We start from the raw sequence: 20832 nt of genomic DNA, 5'->3' as shown, positions 1-20832 counted from the left end.
TGTACTGTACTGTGCAATCTACTAATAAAAGTTCCAATCAATCAATCAAAAGTGTGAAGGAAAAAAGACCCTTTTTTATTTCAACCGTACATCCCGTCAAAAGCCTAAAGACTGACTGCACAGTTCCTGTCTTCACAATAAAAGTGCCGCTCCATCGCGCCTGCGCTTTCAAAAAAAGAGTCTCCGAAAGCCAGCAAGCCACGGAGTTTGCCGCCAATGTATTTCTTGTAAAGTGTATAAAAACGAATATGGAAGCTGGACAAATAAGATGCCAAAAACCAACCACTTTCATGTGGTATTAGACAGAAAGGAGGAACTTTTTTTCTCCTCCATTTGAAAACGTGGACGTTATCAGCACGACTGTCTGATTACAATTAATGCAAGTTTTCAGAATCAGGTAATACACCAACTTATATTCTTGTCTTCATGAAAGAAAATAATCTATATGTGTTAAACATGCATGTATATTCATTAAAGCACATTTAACATGTAAACAAAAACGGCAAAATAAATAAATATAAATTATATACTGATTATATCAATGTATGTATATATATATATATATATGTGTATATATATATATATATGTGTGTGTGTGTATATATATATATATGTATATATGTCTTAATAAGGTTATCCAAAAAATAGTGCTCGATACCGTAGTAGAGCGCAATATATGTATGTGTGGGGAAAAAAAATCACAAGACTATTTCATCTCTACAGGCCTGTTTCATGAGGGGGGTACCCTCAATCGTCAGGAGATTTTAATGGGGGCATTCGCATACCATGGTTTATATAGGGCACAGAGTGGGTGGGTACAGGCTGGCCTAGGGGCGTGGTGATTGGTTCATGTGTTACCTAGGAGGTGTTTCCGTCTATGGCGGCATGTTGTTACAATTTCGCTGCGCTTGTTGAGGGATGACAGGTCTGGACGGTAGATAATAAACAGTTTCTCTTTCAAGCATAGGTTGCATCTTTTATTACCACTATTGTAAGGTGTGATGGATGCAAGAATTTGCCATGTTATTGAATATTCAACATTATTGTCTTTGAGGTCCCAAATGTGTTTGCTGAGTTCTGTGCCCTATATAAACCATGGTATGCGAATGCTCCCATTAAAATCTCCTGACGATTGAGGGTACCCCCCTCATGAAACAGGCCTGTAGAGATGAAATAGTCTTGTGATTTTTTTTCCCCCACACATACATATATATATGTATATATATATATATATATACATATATATATATATATATATATATATATACATATATATATATATGTGTGTGTGTATATATATATATATATATGTATATGTGTGTATGTATGTATATATATTTATATATACATATATGATATGTGTGTGTATGTTACTCATCAGTTACTCAGTACTTGAGTAGTTTTTTCACAACATACTTTTTACTTTTACTCAAGTACATATTTGGGTGACTACTCCTTACTTTTACTTGAGTAATAAATCTCTAAAGTAACAGTACTCTTACTTGAGTACAATTTCTGGCTACTCTACCCACCTCTGCTAACAACACACAAAGCCAATGCGTGTTCAATCCCGGAAGAGGGCGGGATATAATGCTTACAACACTTTGGAAAGTTAGCGCCCGGTAGACAGCTGTGTAGAGGTTACAAACAGTCCCTTTAATGGTGCCCACATAACATCAACTTTTTCTGTTTTTAGCAAAAAATGTTCAGCTATCGGTTCATTCGGATTATGTAAATACCGCAGTCCTTACTGAATGGATGTCTGTGTTGTTTGTCCAATCTCCTGTCAGGTCCATGCCATTTTCATCAGCAACGACATGCGCCTCAACAGCTGGTTTGACCCCTCATGGAGGAAGAGGATGCTCCTGACCCTGAAAAGTAACAAGTACAAGTCCAACATGGTCCACATGCTGCTGGGGATATCTCTTCAGATTTGCCTTACAAAGAACAGCACACTTGAGCCCGCCCTTACACTTTACATCAACCCCTTCGGAGGGAGCCATTCGGAAAGCTGGTACATTCCAGTCAACGAGAATAACTTTCCCGACTGGCATGCCACCAAACTGGACTTACCCTTCGAGTGTTACAACTGGACGCTGACACTCGGAAACAAGTGGAAGACATTCTTCGAAACGATCCACATATACCTCCGGAGTAGGATAAAGACCCCGAACGGAGCGAATGACAGTGTTTATTATGAACCGTTAGATATGACCGATCCTGGTCGTAACCTTGGCTACATGAAAATCAACAGCATCCAGGTCTTTGGCTACAGTATGCACTTTGATCCGGAGGCTATCCGTGACTTGATTCTGCAACTGGACTACCCTTACACGCAAGGTTCCCAGGACACGGCTATGCTTCAGCTCTTGGAAATACGTGACCAGGTTAACCGGATATCGCCTCAAGGTCAACCCAGATTGGACCTGTTTGCTTGTCTTCTCCGACACCGACTCAAACTGACTGCCAGCGACGTGGCTCGCATTCATGCCTCCTTGGAGGCCTTCAGCTCTCGCCTGCCTAGTTCAACAGATTATGAAACCACAAAGCTTTGCAGTTAACAGCTGCTGCGAGAGAAATCGGACTTTTAAACGGGTCACAAGAGTACTGATTGGACTTGGAAGTAAACTGCACCGTTTGTGGCGCATTTGTTTACAGTGTCAATAGGTTACCAAACGGGGCTGATTTTGAGTCGACAAGCTGAGGACTGCTAAGGAATGTACTCCAGTTTCGGGGTTTTGTGAAGACGTGGCTGATTTTGAGTTGACAAGCTGAGGACTGCTAAGGAATGTACTCCAGATTTGGGGGGTTTTGTGAAGACCGCCTGCTGTACGGTGGTATGTCAAAGGATGGGAGTGGTTAAAGAAAATGCACAAATATTCAGAAATAAAGTAAACCGCAGTACAAACTCAAGATACCTTGTGACTAACCATCGGAAGACTGCTCGTTTTTACTGTAAAGACATCAGTGGACAGATTATTGCTAAAATGTCGCAGTCTTTTGTTTGTAATATTTTTTATATGTCTCTTTGCTTTAGGTAGCAGTGCACTTTCCATGAAGCCCAGAATACAGTGGTGTCAAGTCAACATTTTGTAGATAAATTGATATTAAAATGTGCAAATTAAAATAACATATCCCAACTGTTGGACTATTTTTCAACCATTTAGCCTCATGTCACTGTGTCATCTAAGGAGAAGCTGCAGGTGAGTAATACGTTATATTATGTGAATATTGATTGGGACATGATAGATTGTTTAAAGCATACTTGCCAACCTTGAGACCTCCGATTTCGGGAGGTGGGGGGAGGGGGGAGGGGTGGGTGTGGTCGGGGTGGGACGAAGGGCGTGGTTGGGGGTGTGGCTAAAAGGGGAGGAGTATATTTACAGCTAGAATTCACCAAGTCAAGTATTTCATATATATATAGATAATATGTATATATATATATATATATATAGCTAGAATTCACTGAACGTCAAGTATTTCTTATATATATATGTATATATATATATATATATATATATATATATATATATAAGAAATACTTGAATTTCAGTGTTCATTTATTTACACATATACACACACATAACACTCATCTACTCATTGTTGAGTTAAGGGTTGAATTGTCCATCCTTGTTCTATTCTCTGTCACTATTTTTCTAACCATGCTGAACACCCTCTCTGATCATGCATTGATGTGTGGCACGCACAAAAGTGCTTTCATCAAATGCACTAGATGGCAGTATTGTCCTGTTTAAGAGTGTCACAACATTGCTGTTTACGGCAGACGAACTGCTTTATGGTAGACGAAAAACGTGACTGCTGTTGTTGTGTGTTGTTGCCGCGCTTGGAGGACATTAATGAAACTGCCTAACAATAAACCCACATAAGAAACCAAGAACTCACCCTATATCATTCTACAGTTATAACCTGATTGGGCAGGTATGCTGTTTAAATTGTGGGTTAATACTCAAATAAAATATTTGTTATTATGGACCTGAGTCCGTCTGAATTTCGGGAGAGTTTCGGGAGAAAATCTGTCCCGGGAGGTTTTCGGGAGAGGCGCTGAATTTCGGGAGTCTCCCGCAAAATCCGGGAGGGTTGGCAAGTATGGTTTAAATCTACAAGACTTGACTTACAAGTCACATATTTTAATCAAAAGCACTCTATTTACCCTTTTACAATAGAGGGTATACTTTGCATTAGTTTTTAATCCAAGTTAATACTGCCATGCTAATAATTTGATAATATTAACAAGTTCATAACTTTTATGGACAGAATTTCTAGGCGCAGTCAAGGCGTTGAGGGGATCTGGTTTGGTGGCTGCAGGATTAGGTCTCTGCTTTATGCAGATGATGTGGTCCTGATGACTTCATCTGGCCAGGATCTTCAGCTCTCGCTGGATCGGTTCGCAGCCGAGTGTGAAGCGACTGGGATGAGAATCAGCACCTCCAAGTCCGAGTCCATGGTTCTCGCCCGGAAAAGGGTGGAGACCTTGCCCCAAGTGGAGGAGTTCAAGTACCTCGGAGTCTTGTTCGCGAGTGAGGGAAGAGTGGATCGTTGCGGCGTCTTCAGTAATGCAGACGCTGTATAGATCCGTTGTGGTGAAGGAGCTGAGCCGGAAGGCAAAGCTCTCAATTTACCGGTCGATTTACGTTCCCATCCTCACCTATGGTCATGAGCTTTGGGTTATGACCGAAAGGACAAGATCACGGGTACAAGCGGCCGAAATGAGTTTCCTCCGCCGGGTGGCGGGGCTCTCCCTTAGAGATAGGGTGAGAAGCTCTGCCATCCGGGGGGAGCTCAAAGTAAAGCCGCTGCTCCTCCACATCGAGAGGAGCCAGATGAGGTGGTTCGGGCATCTGGTCAGGATACCACCCGAACGCCTCCCTAGGGAGGTGTGTAGGGCACGTACGACCGGTAGGAGGCCGCGGGGAAGACCCAGGACACGTTGGGAAGACTATGTCTCCCGGCTGGCCTGGGAACGCCTCGGGGTCCCACAGGAAGAGCTGGACGAAGTGTCTGGGGAGAGGAAAGTCTGGGCTTCCCTGCTTAGGCTGCTGCCCCCGCGACCCGACCTCGGATAAGCGGAAGAAGATGGATGGATGGAACAATTAACTGGATTATATACAAGTGCTGCTAGAGGTAACAATCTGCTTAGCTATATTGTCAATAACACGTCACGTGTAAACATATACAAAACTATTTTCGTGGAAAATGAATGAATGCAGGACTCAAATGTACAGTCGTGGTCAAAAGTTTACATGCACTTGTAAAGAACATAATGTCATGGCTGTCTTGAGTTTCCAATAATTTCTACAACTCTTTATGTTTTTGTGATAGAGTGATTGGAGCACATACTTGTTGCTCACAAAAAACATTCATGGAGTTTGATTCTTTTATAAATGTATTATGGGTGACCAAATCTGCTGGGTTAGAAGTATGCTGTTGCGTTTGGACCAGTTGTTCCTTCCAGGGAATTCAAGTTGCTGGCCGCTCCCAAGCTCTTTGTGACACGTACAGCTGAGTAGAAGAACCACCAGAGACAGAATAGGTATTTTGTAATTTTATCTCCAAAGCTTTGGAAATAGAATGAGACCAGTCCAGCATAGAACATTCAATCGCGCAGCTAAGATGGTCTGATCTAAAATATGGAAACCTTCTCTTCTATAAAGTGTCTCTCCCTCCCACCCTCGTTGTCTTGTCTCTCTTTCCAGCCCAAACACATGCCCATTGTCCTCCTCAGCTGGGCACAGGAACAGATAAGGAAAAGGAGTATCTGTCGTCCTTACATTCCAAAGTCAAGTTTAGCACACAGTACTTGCAGACAACCAAAAGACCACAATTGGAAGAAGAACACTAGCTGTTTTGTAATATGATTATGAAAATAAAGAAGTAACACTTAAATACGGATATATGTAAATATCTGCCTCCGACAATACATACAGCAATGTTAATATTTGCTTACATGTCCCTTGGCAAGTTTCACTGCGATAAGGCGCTTTTGGTAGCCATCCACAAGCTTCTGGTTGAATTTTTGACCACTCCTCTTGACAAAATTGGTGCAGTTCAGCTAAATTTGTTGGTTTTCTGACACGGACTTGTTTCTTCAGCATTGTCCACACATTTAAGTCAAGACTTTAGGAAGGCCATTCTAAAACCTTAATTCTAGCCTGATTTAGCCATTCCTTTACCCCTTTTGACGTGTGTTTGGGGTTATTGTCCTGTTGGAACACCCAACTGCGCTCAAGACCCAACCTCCGGGCTGATGATTTTAGGATTTTAGCCATCCACAAGCTTCTGGCAAGCTTCTGGTTGAATTTTTGACCACTCCTCTTGACAAAATTGGTGCAGTTTAGCTAAATTTGTTGGTTTTCTGACATGGACTTGTTTCTTCAGCATTCATGAACGTAGCAGAGGTGGGTAGTAACGCGCTACATTTACTCCGTTACTTCTACTTGAGTAACTTTTGGGATTAATTGTACTTCTGAGAGTAGTTTTAATGCAACATACTTTTGCTTTTACTTGAGTATATTTATAGAGAAGAAACGCTACTTTTACTCCACTCCATTTATCTACATTCTACTCGCTACTGATTTTTATCGATCTGTTAATGCACGCTTTGTTTGTTTTGGTTTGTCAGACAGACCTTCAAAGTAGGATCTATTGCATGCGTGCATTTCACCAATCAAATGCAGTCACTGGTGACGTTTGACTCCGTTTCACCGATCCAACAGAGCCAGGCGGTCACATGATTAACTACACAAAGTTTCAGCGGCAAACAACAAGCTTAAAGGGGAACATTATCACAATTTCAGAAGGGTTAAAACCATTAAAAATCAGTTCCCAGTGGCTTATTTTATTTTTCGAAGTTTTTTTCAAAATTTTACCCATGATGCAATATCCCTAAAAAAAGCTTCAAAGTGCCTGATTTTAACCATCGTTATATACACCCGTCCATTTTCCTGTGACCTCACATAGTGATGCCAACTCAAACAAACATGGCGGAAAGAACAGCAAGGTATAGCGACATTAGCTCGGATTCAGACTCGGATTTCAGCGGCTTAAGCGAAATTAAAGAAGAAACTGAAGCTATTGAGCCATATCGGTTTGAACCGTATGCAAGCGAAACTGACGAAAACGACACGACAGCCAGCAACACGGGAGAAAGCGAGGACAAATTCGGTGATCGCCTTTTAACCAACGATTGGTATGTGTTTGTTTTTAAGTGTTGTAATGTTTTTAAGCTAAATTATTGGTAAACACAGTTTATGTATAATCATTTACGTAAAACCGCGAGTAATGAATAAAGTTTTTATCAATTAATATATTCTGTAGACATACCCTCATCCGCTCTCTTTTCCTGAAAGCTGATATGTTCAGTTTTGGAGTTGATGTCAGCAGGCCAGGGAAGCTAGGGTCAATATTCTTCTCTTGATCATCTTCGGTGGCATAAGGGACGGTAGAAGCAGTGTGAGCCAAGACATCCAGGGGGTTTAGCTCGCTCGTCTGCAGGAACAAACTGCCGCCATTGCTTGCCGTGCTACCGAGGTCCTTTGTCCCTGAATAGCTCACACACTCCGGCAGATTCAATGGGGGTCTGGCGGCAGATTTCTTTGACTTTATCGTTGGAAATGCATCTGCTTTGAGTGTCGCAGGATATCCACACATTCTTGCCATCTCTGTCGTAGCATAGCTTTCGTCGGTAAAGTGTGCGGAACAAACCACTGACCATTTTCGTCGGCTTTCCCCACACCCTCGTATTTTGAACAAATGTTGTCCAATTTCTTGCCACTTTCGCATCTTTGGGCCACTGGTGCAACTTGAATCCGTCCCTGTTCGTGTTGTTACACCCTCCGACAACACACCGACGAGGCATGATGTCTCCAAGGTACGGAAAACAGTCGAAAAAACGGAAAATAACAGAGCTGATTTGATTCAGGGTTTGTAACGTGTTTGAGAAAATGGCGGATTGCTTCCCGATGTGACGTCACATTTGACGTCATCGCTCCGAGAGCGAATAATAGAAAGGCGTTTAATTCGCCAAAATTCACCCATTTAGAGTTCGGAAATCGGTTAAAAAAATATATGGTCTTTTTTCTGCATCATCAAGGTATATATTGACGCTTATATAGGTCTGGTGATAATGTTCCCCTTTAAGCTTACATGAACTCCACGTCAAATTTGAGGAAGCACATGGCGGTAAGTATTGTAGTAGATATTTTGGCTGTCACGGTAGGCTGATGTTAGCTTCCCTGCTATAAATCACCGTCAAATGTACATCGTGTGGGGACATTTATTAACGCACTGCAGCCTCATAGACACAAACACACACACACACACAATGCATAGAAACATCAATCAGAAGTGCACAGTATGTTCCCAGATGCAGCCCACACCTATCAGTTTATGGTTTGCGTAAAGGCTAACTTGTTATTTTCCTTTGTAATCTCTGCTTACTGAGCCTATGGCGCTGTTAAGTTATTGTGGCTCAATTTGCCTTATTTTTTTTTATGTTAATGTATTATTATTTAATATATATTATTGTTTTAGTTGAAGAAGGGGAACCGGAGGGTGTGTTCTAACTATCGTGGGATCACACTCCTCAGCCTTCCCGGTAAGGTCTATTCAGGTGTACTGGAGAGGAGGCTACGCCGGATAGTCGAACCTCGGATTCAGGAGGAACAGTGTGGTTTTCGTCCTGGTCGTGGAACTGTGGACCAGCTCTATACTCTCAGCAGGGTCCTTGAGGGTGCATGGGAGTTTGCCCAACCAGTCTACATGTGTTTTGTGGACTTGGAGAAGGCATTCGACTGGTGTCTTGTGGGGAGTGCTCAGAGAGTACGGGGTATCGGACTGTCTGATTGTGGCAGTCCGCTCCCTGTATGATCAGTGCCGGGAGCTTGGTCCGCTTTGCCGGTAGTAAGTCGGACACGTTTCCAGTGAGGGTTGGACTCCGCCAAGGCTGCCCTATGTCACCGATTCTGTTCATAACTTTTATGGACAGAATTTCTAGGCGCAGTCAAGGCGTTGAGGGGATCTGGTTTGGTGGCTGCAGGATTAGGTCTCTGCTTTTTGCAGATGATGTGGTCCTGATGGCTTCATCTGGCCAGGATCTTCAGCTCTCACTGGATCGGTTCGCAGCTGAGTGTGAAGCAACTGGGGTGAGAATCAGCACATCCAAGTCCGAGTCCATGGTTCTCGCCCGGAAAAGGGTGGAGTGCCATCTCCGGGTTGGGGAGGAGATCTTGCCCCAAGTGGAGGAGTTCAAGTACCTCGGAGTCTTGTTCACGAGTGAGGGAAGAGTGGATCGTGAGATCGACAGGCGGATCGGTGCGGCGTCTTCAGTAATGCGGACGCTGTATCGATCCGTTGTGGTGAAGAAGGAGCTGAGCCGGAAGGCAAAGCTCTCGATTTACCGGTCGATCTACGTTCCCATCCTCACCTATGGTCATGAGCTTTGGGTCATGACCAAAAGGACAAGATCACGGGTACAAGCGGCCGAAATGAGTTTCCTCCGCCGGGTGGCGGGGCTCTCCCTTGGAGATAGGGTGAGAAGCTCTGCCATCCGGGAGGAGCTCAAAGTAAAGCCGCTGCTCCTCCACATCGAGAGGAGCCAGATGAGGTGGTTCGGGCATCTGGTCAGGATGCCACCCGAACGCCTCCCTAGGGAGGTGTTTAGGGCACGTCCGACCGGTAGGAGGCCGCGGGGAAGACCCAGGACACGTTGGGAAGACTATGTCTCCCGGCTGGCCTGGGAACGCCTCGGGGTCCCACAAGAAGAGCTGGACGAAGTGGCTGCGGAGAGGGAAGTCTGGGCTTCCCTGCTTAGGCTGCTGCCCCCGCGACCCGACCTCGGATAAGCGGAAGAAGATGGATGTTTTAGTTGCTTAAGAGATATTCCTGGCTCTGAATTTGATCATTGCTATTTTTATGTTTTTGTGCATTATATGTTGCCGTCATCATTAAACGAACAGGTTACTCATCAGTTACTCAGTACTTGAGTAGTTATTTCACAACATACTTTTTACTTTTACTCAAGTAAATATTTGGGTGATTACTCCTTACTTTTACTTGTGTAATAAATCTCTAAAGTAACAGTACTCTTACTTGAGTACAATTTCTGGCTACTCTACCCACCTCTGCCAACAAGTATGTGCTCCAATCACTCTATCACGAGTTGTAGAAATTATTTGAAGCTTAAGACAGCAGCCCTTTGTTCTTCAACTCTGGTTGTTTTTAAAAGGGCTTTATAAATAAAGCTGGTATGGTATGTTCTTTACAAGTGTATGTCAACTTTTGACCACGACTGTATACGTGATATCTCCAGCTGAGTGTAATTGTAATGAATAGAAACAGTGATGGATGTGTGTGCTCGTTACAAGATGATGACATAACCGCATTAGCAAACATGGTTGACTTGTTTAAGACTTAATCATCAGGTGTTGATAAAAGGCTTCCCTGCTGTGAGATGTCACATCATGTTGTGGGAGGCGTACAACCTCTTGTGCTAATTAAAAACGGTAATAAAAAAAATGAATTTTTTCACAATTACATATAGTACTCTTAAGAGAACCAATAAATTCTGGTATCAATATTGAATATCCATAAGGGTATTGTATCAATAAAATCTTTACGCTATGCATTAATTTTTTTTAAAGGCATCCGTCTACATCAGGGGTCGGCAACCCAAAATGTTGAAAGAGCCATACTGGACCAAAAATACAAAAACAAATCTGTCTGGAGCCGCAAAAAATGTAAAGACATACTGTACAGATAGTGTGTCATGGAATTAAGAGGACTTAAAGGAAACGAGATGACCTCAAATATAGCTACAAATGAGGCATAATGATGCAATATGTACATATAGCTAGCCTAAATAGCATGTTAGCATCGATTAGCTCGCAGTCATGCACTGACCAAATATGTCTGATTAGCACTCCACACAAGTCAATAACATCAACAAAACTCACCTTTCATGCACAACCTTAAAAGCAGAGGTGGGTAGTAACGCGCTACATTTACTCCGTTACATCTACTTGAGTAACTTTTGGGATAAATTGTACTTCTAAGAGTAGTTTTAATGCAACATACTTTTACTTTTCCTTAAGTATATTTATAGAGAAGGAACGCTACTTTTACTCCGCTACTTTTATCTACATTCAGCTCGCTACTCGCTACTAATTTTTATCGATCTGTTAATGCACGCTTTGTTTGTTTTGGTCTGTCAGACAGACTTTCAAAGTGCCTGCCTTACTGGTGACGTTTCACTTTGTTCCACCAATCAGATGCAGTCACTGGTGACGTTGGACCAATCAAACAGAGCCAGGTGGTCACATGACCTGACTTAGGCAAGTTGAAAAACTTATTGGGGTGTATTACCATTTAGTGGTCAATTGTACGGAATATGTACTGTACTGTGCAATCTACTAATAAAAGTTCCAATCAATCAATCAAAAGTGTGAAGGAAAAAAGATACTTGTTTTATTTCAACCGTACCGTCAAAAGCCTCAAGACTGACCGCACATGAGGACATTCCTGTCTTCACAATAAAAGTGCTGCTCCATCGCGCCTGCGCTTTCAAAACAAGAGTCTCCGAAAGCCAGCGTAAAGAAGCTAGCAAGCTACGGAGTTTGACGCCAATATATTTCTTGTAAAGTGTATAAAAACGAATATGGAAGCTGGACAAATAGGATGCCAAAAACCCACCACTTTCATGTGGTATTAGACAGAAAGGAGGAACTTTTCTTCTCCTCCATTTGAAAATGTGGACGTTGTCATCACTACTGTCTGATTACAATCAATGCAAGTCATCAGAATCAGGTAATACACCAACTTATATTCTAGTCTTCATTAAAACACCTTTAACATATAAACAAAAACAGCAAAATAAATACTTATAAATTATATACTGTATATATCAATGTATATGTATGTATGTATGTATATATATATATATATATGTATATATATATATGTATATATATATATATATATATAATATATATATATATATATATACATATATATATATGTATGTGTGGGAAAAAAATCACAAGACTATTTCATCTCTACAGGCCTGTTTCATGAGGGGGGGTACCCTCAATCATCAGGAGATTTTAATGGGAGCATTCGCATACCATGGTTTATATAGGGCACAGAGTGGGTGGGTACAGGCTGGCCTAGGGGCGTGGTGATTGGCTCATGTGTTACCTAGGAGGTGTTTCCGTCTATGGCGGCATGTTGTTACAATTTCGCTGCGCTTGTTGAGGGATGACAGGTCTGGACGGTAAATAATAAACAGTTTCTCTTTCAAGCATAGGTTGCATCTTTTATTACCACTATTGTAAGGTGTGCTGGATGCAAAAATTTGCCATGTTATTGAATATTCAACATTATTGGACGGAAAAACCTCCTAGGTAACACATGAGCCAATCACCACGCCCCTAGGCCAGCCTGTACCCACCCACTCTGTGCCCTATATAAACCATGGTATGCGAATGCTCCCATTAAAATCTCCTGATGATTGAGGGTACCCCCCCTCATGAAACAGGCCTGTAGAGATGAAATAGTCTTGTGATTTTTTTCCCACACATACATATATTGCGCTCTACTACGGTATCGAGCACTATTTTTTGGATAACCTTATTAAGACATATACTCCGCTCCAAATTGACATTTGTTGAGCACTGTACGACGATCAGAAATGGAAAAATTCAACATCGACTACTCCACGAAGAACATTCCCATACCCGCGCAGAATGACTACAAGCTAAGGCTCATAGAAAAGACGGAACACTTCCTAAGAAGGATGCGGTGGAAAGCACATTTTTTCCTCCACCCTGAAACAAAAGGAATGCAAAAGGAAACTTACGGATTCAAATCTACCAAGAACCCACCCACAGTTGAGGAACTAAAGGATTTTGAGAACGACATGCTCAAAATGATACAATCAGTCAAATTCAAGCCAATCCGCAACCCACTCCTCACCAAGCTGAAAAATGACAAGGAGCGCATCAAGAAAGTAAACAACCTCATCATAGCTGCCGATAAAACCACAAACTTCTACAGAATGGACATACCAGAACACCACACCTTACTGGACAGAAGCATCACCAAATCATACAAAAAAGCGCAACCCAACACCTTACAGAACATCCACCTGGAAAATAAAAGGATCGCGGCTGAACTGGACATTGAGGACAGGGTGGACGCCACAGCCAACAAGGAAGCCTTCATCACATTGAAGGACCACAAACCCAACTTCGCAAATAACCCAACATGCCGACTAATAAACCCAACTAAATCTGAAATAGGAAAAATCAGCAAAATAATCCTGGACAGAGTCAACACAAAAATCAAGGACAAAACACCACTCAACCAATGGAGAAATACAGCAGCAGTAATCAAATGGTTCAACAACATCCAAGACAAACAACAGCACAACTTTATCTCCTTTGATATCGAGGAATTTTACCCTTCCATCACGCAAGACCTACTGACTCAAGCACTAGACTTCGCCTCAGACTACGACTCAATCACAGGCAACGAAAGAAACATCATCATCCACGCAAAACACTCCATTCTCATCCACAACAGTACACCATGGCAAAAAAAGAACAATGCAACATTTGACGTCACTATGGGAAGTTTTGACGGAGCAGAAACGTGTGAACTCGTTGGGAGTTTCCTCCTCTCCCAGCTCGCTAGCCTCAATCTGAACCTTGGTATTTACCGTGATGACGGACTGGCAGTGTGTCGCGCCTCGCCAAGGAGCAGCGAGAATACCAAGAAGCGCATATGCCAAATTTTCAAAGAGAACGGCCTACGGATCACGATTGAAGCCAACAAGCAAACCGTCAACTTCCTTGACGTCACTTTCAACCTGAGAAATAACAGCTACCAACCATTCACGAAACCCAACACAACACTCCAATACGTGCACCATGACAGCAACCACCCACCCACCACCACGAAAAGAATACCTACCGGAATCAATAAAAGGCTATCGATGCTGTCATCTAGCAAAGCTGAATTTGACCAAGCAACCCCTCCGTACCAAAAAGCCCTTGATGAAAGCGGATACAATTTCACCCTCACCTATGAACCCACGCCAGGAAACCAGCCAAAAAAGAACAGAAAACGAAACGACATCATCTGGTACAACCCCCCATACAGCAAAAACGTCTCAACGAACATTGGACACAAATTCCTCAATCTGATTGACAAACACTTTCCCAAAGACAACACCCTAAGAAAAGTATTCAACAAGAACAACATTAAATTGAGCTACAGCTGCATGAACAATATACGACAAATCATCTCAAACCACAACAAAACAATTGCAAATGAGCCGTCGACCCCCAGACAGAGCGACTCCAAAACCAACAAAGGATGTAACTGTCGAAAGAAACCTGATTGCCCTCTCAACGGGGGGTGCTTACAAACATCAGTTGTCTACCAATCTAAGGTAATACGCAAGGACATTAACACATCCGACACATATGTAGGATTAACCGAGGGAGAATTCAAAACCAGATGGAACAATCACAAGGCTTCTTTCAGGAACAAAAACCTGCGAAATACCACAGAACTCAGCAAACACATTTGGGACCTCAAAGACAATAATGTTGAATATTCAATAACATGGAAAATTTTTGCATCCAGCACACCTTACAATAGTGGTAATAAAAGATGCAACCTATGCTTGAAAGAGAAACTGTTTATTATTTACCGTCCAGACCTGTCATCCCTCAACAAGCGCAGCGAAATTGTAACAACATGCCGCCATAGACGGAAACACCTCCTAGGTAACACATGAGCCAATCACCACGCCCCTAGGCCAGCCTGTACCCACCCACTCTGTGCCCTATATAAACCATGGTATGCGAATGCTCCCATTAAAATCTCCTGATGATTGAGGGTACCCCCCCTCATGAAACAGGCCTGTAGAGATGAAATAGTCTTGTGATTTTTTTCCCACACATACATATATTGCGCTCTACTACGGTATCGAGCACTATTTTTTGGATAACCTTATTAAGACATATATATATATATATATATATATATACATGATATGAGTGTGTATGTTACTCATCAGTTACTCAGTACTTGAGTAGTTTTTTCACAACATACTTTTTACTTTTACTCAAGTAAATATTTGGGTGACTACTCCTTACTTTTACTTGAGTAATACATCTCTAAAGTAACAGTACTCTTACTTGAGTACAATTTCTGGCTACTCTACCCACCTCTGCTTAAAAGTTTGGGGGACAAAATGAGACAGAAAAAGAAGTGGCATAAAACACGTCCTAGAAAGTCGGAGAAAGTTGTACTTGTAAACAAACTACGGTGAGTTCAAGGACCGCCAAAATTAGTAGGACAAAACGGCGCTCGCCAAATACTCGAATCAGTGAAGCATGTTTAGTATAAACAGTGTGCTTTGTAACAATTAGGGAGGTTTGTGTCATGTTTGTCCTCCTACAGAAACCATATTAAAACAAAAATATATTTTTCCATTTTTCATGCATTTTTTGAAAAAGCTCCAGAGAGCCACTAGGGCGGCGCTAAAGAGCCGCATGCGGCTCGAGAGCCGCGGGTTGCCGACCCCTGGTCTACATAATGATTGTGAGCGTTAAACAAAATTCCCCAAAAAGTGCAGTTCCCCTTTAAGTGGGACTGACTTAGACAGGTTCCCCCATATATAAATTAATACATTGATCAGATATGTTCTGAAGTTGCTATAGTAACGTAGTCATGGTTGCTACTGGTAACCAGCATTTGTAGACCTATGTGTATCCACATTGTGTTTTTTTGCAGTGGTGGGCCGTCAGGGCCAGCAAGGCTTTCTCTGCTGGCCTAACATAACCAGAAATCCATCCATCTTCTTCCGCTTATCCGAGGTCAGGTCGCGGGAGCAGCAGCCTAAGCAGGGAAGCCCACACTTTCCTCCCCCCAGCCACTTCGTCCAGCTCTTCCCGGGGGATCCTGAGGCGTTCCCAGGCCAGCCGGGAGACATAGTCTTCCCAACGTGTCCTGGGTCTTCCCCGTGGCCTCCTACCGGTCGGACGTGCCCGAAACACCTCCCTAGGGAGGCGTTCAGGTGACATCCTGACCAGATGCCCGAACGACCTCATCTGGCTCCTCTCGATGTGGAGGAGCAGCGGCTTTACTTTTGAGCTCCCCCCGGATGACAGAGCTTCTCACCCTATCTCTAAGGGAGAGCCCCGCCACCCGGCGGAGTAAACTCATTTCGGCCGCTTGTACCCGTGATCTTGTCCTTTCGGTCATAACCCAAAGCTCATGACCATAGGTGAGGATGGGAACATAGATCGACCAGTAAATTGAGAGCTTTGCCTTCCGGCTCAGCTCCTTCTTCACCACAACGGATCAATACAGCGTCCGCATTACTGAAGACGCCAAGACGTGAGCAAGACTCCTAGGTACTTGAACTCCTCCACTTGAGACAAGATCTCCTCCCCAACCCGGAGATGGCACTCCACCCTTTTCTGGGCGAGAACCATGGACTCGGACTTGGAAGTGCTAACCAGAAATCATGATCATAATTAAAGATAAAAGTCTTTTTTTTATTTACTTTCCCTAAATATCTACAAACGTTTGTAAAAGTATTTATATTCTCTTCATGTCATATTATGCATGCGCCTTTCAGTGCTGTTGTTTTTAGGTTACAGTTTGTATCCAATCAGAATTCAGCTAGTTTATGTTGCCATGCTGTACCTAATCTGCCCGGGGCCTTCAGAATCAACAATGCGGACGTGCGTGAACAGACATACACAGTTGATAGACAATTGTGATAGCCAATCAGATCACAAGTTGGTGTCAGTAAGGCTTTCTAGCTGGCCTTACGTTGAACGTGACATTTACGTGTCCTGTGATTGGATGCTCACTGGTTTGATCAGATCACCCGGGACCGTTCGCGGATGAATTTGAGAACACATACAGTTGATAGACAGTTGCGATAGCCAACCAGATCACGAGTCGTTGACAGTAGGCTATCTAGGTAGCCTGATGTTAACGAGACTCATACTTGCCAACCCTCTCGATTTTTCCGGGAGACTCCCAAATTTCAGTTCCCCTCCCGAAAATCTCCCGGGGCAACCATTCTCCCGCATTTCTCCCGATTTTCACCCGGACAACAATATTGAGGGCGTGCCCTGATGGCACTGCCTTTAGCGTCCTCTACAACTTGTCGTGCCAGCCTAGTCACATGTTGTATGCGGCTTCTACAGACACACGTAAGTGACTGCAAGACATACTTGATCAACAGCCATACAGGTCACACTGAGGGTGGCCGTATAAACAACTTTAACACAGTTACAAATATGCGCCACACTGTGAAACCACACCAAACAAGAATGACAAACACATTTCGGAAGAACATCCGCACCGTAACATAACATAAACACAACAGAACAAATACCCAGAACCCCTTGCAGCACTAACTACACTATACACCCCCGCTACCACCAAACACCGCCCCCCCCAACCCTCTATCTCCCGAATTCAGAGGTCTCAAGGTTGGTAAGTATGACGAGACTGTGATTGGATACTCACTTGGGAGTCCAAAGTGAGTATCCAATCGCAAGTTGCGAAAAACAGGAAGTGGCCCCGGAGCCATACGAGCCATAGAAAGCCACAGAAAACTACCGTATTTTTCGGATTATAAATCGCTCCGGAGTATAAATAGCACCGGCCGAAAATGCATAATAAAGGAGGAAAAAAACACATGTAAGTCGCACTGGAGTATAAGTCGTATCTTTTGGGGAAATGTATTTGATAAAATCATACTTGCCAACCCTCCCGGATTTTCCGGGAGACTCCCGAAATTCAGCGCCTCTCCCGAAAACCTCCCGGGACAAGTTTTCTCCCGAAATTCAGGCGGAGCTGGAGGCTCCAGCGCCATGCAACCTGAGTGACGTGTCGACACCCTGTTTTCACGTCCGCTTTCCCACAATATAAACAGCGTGCCTGCCCAATCACGTTATAACTGTAGAATGATCAAGGGCGAGTTCTTGGTTTCTTATGTGGGTTTATTGTTGGGCAGTTTCATTAACGTCCTCCCAGCGCGGCAACAACACACATCAACAGCAGTCACGTTTTCGTCTACCGTAAAGCAGTTTGTCTGCCGTAAATAGCAATGTTGTGACACTCTTAATCAGGACAATACTGCCATCTACTGTACATGCATATGTGACAATAACATCTACGGCTTTTAGAGAGTGCAGTGCATAACTGCGCACACAACAAGGAGACGAAGCAGAAGAATGAGGAAGATACAACCGTGGCGACGCCGACGATGAGTAAGATGAAGAAATACGCTTGTAAGTTCCAAGCCGCAGCTGCGATTGGACCTGGATAGCCTCCGGGAAGAAGTAGTGGACTACCAAGTACTTGGCAGTGAAGATCTTCCTCAGGAAGCAAAGATTGACCGGTTTTGGGCCATGCTAGGGAGAGATGGAAGATTCCAGACTCTAGTGCATTTGATTAAATCACTTTTGTGCGTGCCACACAGCAATGCATCATCAGAGAGGGTGTTCAGCATGGTTAGAAAAATAGTGACAGAGAATAGAACAAGGATGGACAATTCCACCCTTAACTCAACAATGAGTAGATGAGTGTTATGTGTGTGTATATGTGTAAATACATGAACACTGAAATTCAAGTATTTCTGTTATTTATATATATATATATATATATATATATAAAATAAATATACACATATATATATATATATATATATATATACATAGCTAGAATTCACTGAAAGTCAAGTATTTCTTATATATATATATATATATATATGAAATACTTGACTTGGTGAATTCTAGCTGTAAATATACTCCTCTCCTCTTAACCACGCCCCCAACCACCAAACTGAAATCTAAGTAAGATTAAATAACTCAAATAAGGGTGATATTTGCTTATTTTCTGTCTGATAAGATCATTCTTCTCACTAAGCAGATTTTATGTTAGAGTCTTTTACTTGTTTTAAGTGTTTTGGTCCTTGTGGGGGGGGGGGGGGGGGGGGGGGTGTGGCCTGCGGACCTGCAGCGAAGCGGGGTGTGTCAGGATCGGCTTCGAGATAAGTGACAGGTGCGTAGATGACACAGCTGTGAGTGTTTGTCTGATCACCTGTCGCTCTGTTAAAGGCAGCAGTCGGGAAGGAGAGGAGGTTGTTGATGGTGGAGAACGAGCGAGAAAACTTGAACATGGCTGAAAAGCACAACTTATTGCAAAATAAATCATTGTTCGCAAAGATGAACACGGCTGTCATGTCCATACTTGCCAACCTTGAGACCTCCGATTTCGGGAGGTCGGGGGCGTGGTTAAGAGGGGAGGAGTATATTTACAGCTAGAATTCACCAAGTCAAGTATTTCATATATATATATATATATATATATATATATATATATATATATATATATAAGAAATACTTGACTTTCAGTTAATTCTAGCTATATATATATATATATATAAATAAGAGAAATACTTGAATTTCAGTGTTCATTTCTTTACACATATACACACACATAACACTCATCTACTCATTGTTGAATTAAGGGTTGAATTGTCCATCCTTGTTCTATTCTCTGTCACTATTTTTCTAACCATGCTGAACACCCTCTCTGATGATGCATTCTGCATCGTCTCCTGGTTGTGTGCGCAGTTATGCACTGCACTCTCTAAAAGTTGTAGCTGTTATTGTCACATATGCATGCACAGTAGATGGCAGTATTGTCCTGTTTAAGAGTGTCACAACATTGCTGTTTACGGCAGACAAACTGCTTTACGGTAGACGAAAACGTGACTGCTGTTGTTGTGTGTTGTTGCCGCGCCGGGAGGACGTTAATGAAACTGCCTAACAATAAACCCACATAAGAAACCAAGAACTCGCCCTCGATCATTCTACAGTTACAACGTGATTGGGCAGGCACGCGGTTTATATTGTGGGAAAGCGGACTTGAAAACAGGCTGTCGACACGTCACTCAGGTCCGCCTGAATTTCGGGAGATTTTCGGGAGAAAATTTGTCCCGGGAGGTTTTCGGGAGAGGCGCTGAATTTCGGGAGTCTCCCGGAAAATCCGGGAGGGTTGGCAAGTATGGTCATGTCTGTCATTGGTGGTCCAGAGAAACCGGAGGAGCAAGACCTCCACAGTCCTAAATGATCTCAGTAAGATATTACAGCTTGTTGCTGAGATTTTATGACCTATTTTGAGTAAAACATGCTTGAAACTAGAATATCAACCGATGCAAAGCTGTGTCATCAACACTCACAAGTATAAAACTGCTTTTTTTAAAGTATTAATTTTTTCCTTCAAGCATGAAAAAAAAAATCATTTACTATATATATCATTAAGGATATTTTTCAACACATTGAGCAAAAAGGTATATATTTTTTTGTACCAAGAAAAGTACACTTGTTATTAGTGAGAATATACTTATTTTAAGGTATTGTTGGGTTCATTGAGGTTAGCTAATTTTACTTAAGTCTTGACAAGCCGAATTTTCTTGTTCTATTGGCAGATAATTTTGCTTAGTTTAAGTAAAATACCCCTAATTTTTATATATTTTTTTCTTGTTTTTGAACACTGGCTTTTTGCAGTGTACTAATCGCTAAATCCGATGAAATCTTCTTCCTCGGTGTCGCTTCTAAACAATATTATTTGATATTTTACGGTAATGTGTTAATAATTTCACACATAAGTCGCTCCAGAGTATAAGTCGCACACAACTATGAAAAAAACTGCGATTTAAAATCCGAAAAATATGGTAATCGGTACAATAACCACAAAGATAAAGTGTTTGTCGTA

General features: G+C 42.5%; 1 protein-coding gene across 3 annotated transcripts in view; it reads left to right on the top strand.

Moving 5' to 3' along the window:
- Positions 1–3125, top strand: part of LOC133616379 (BMP/retinoic acid-inducible neural-specific protein 3-like) — a 224293-nt gene extending 221168 nt beyond the window's left edge. For all 3 annotated transcript variants that reach the window (XM_072914704.1, XM_072914706.1, XM_072914705.1), the window contains exon 9: positions 1791–3125. In XM_072914704.1, coding sequence (XP_072770805.1) covers positions 1791–2561 — 771 coding nt within the window. In that variant the 3' untranslated portion in view covers positions 2562–3125. The remainder of the gene's footprint in view (positions 1–1790) is intronic.
- The last annotated feature ends 17707 nt before the right edge of the window (positions 3126–20832 follow it).

Source organism: Nerophis lumbriciformis, linkage group LG14, assembly GCF_033978685.3.
Source record: "Nerophis lumbriciformis linkage group LG14, RoL_Nlum_v2.1, whole genome shotgun sequence".
NCBI lineage: Eukaryota > Metazoa > Chordata > Actinopteri > Syngnathiformes > Syngnathidae > Nerophis > Nerophis lumbriciformis.
The sequence above is the reverse complement of the archived record's forward strand: the minus strand, read 5'-3'. Positions and strand labels throughout refer to the sequence as shown.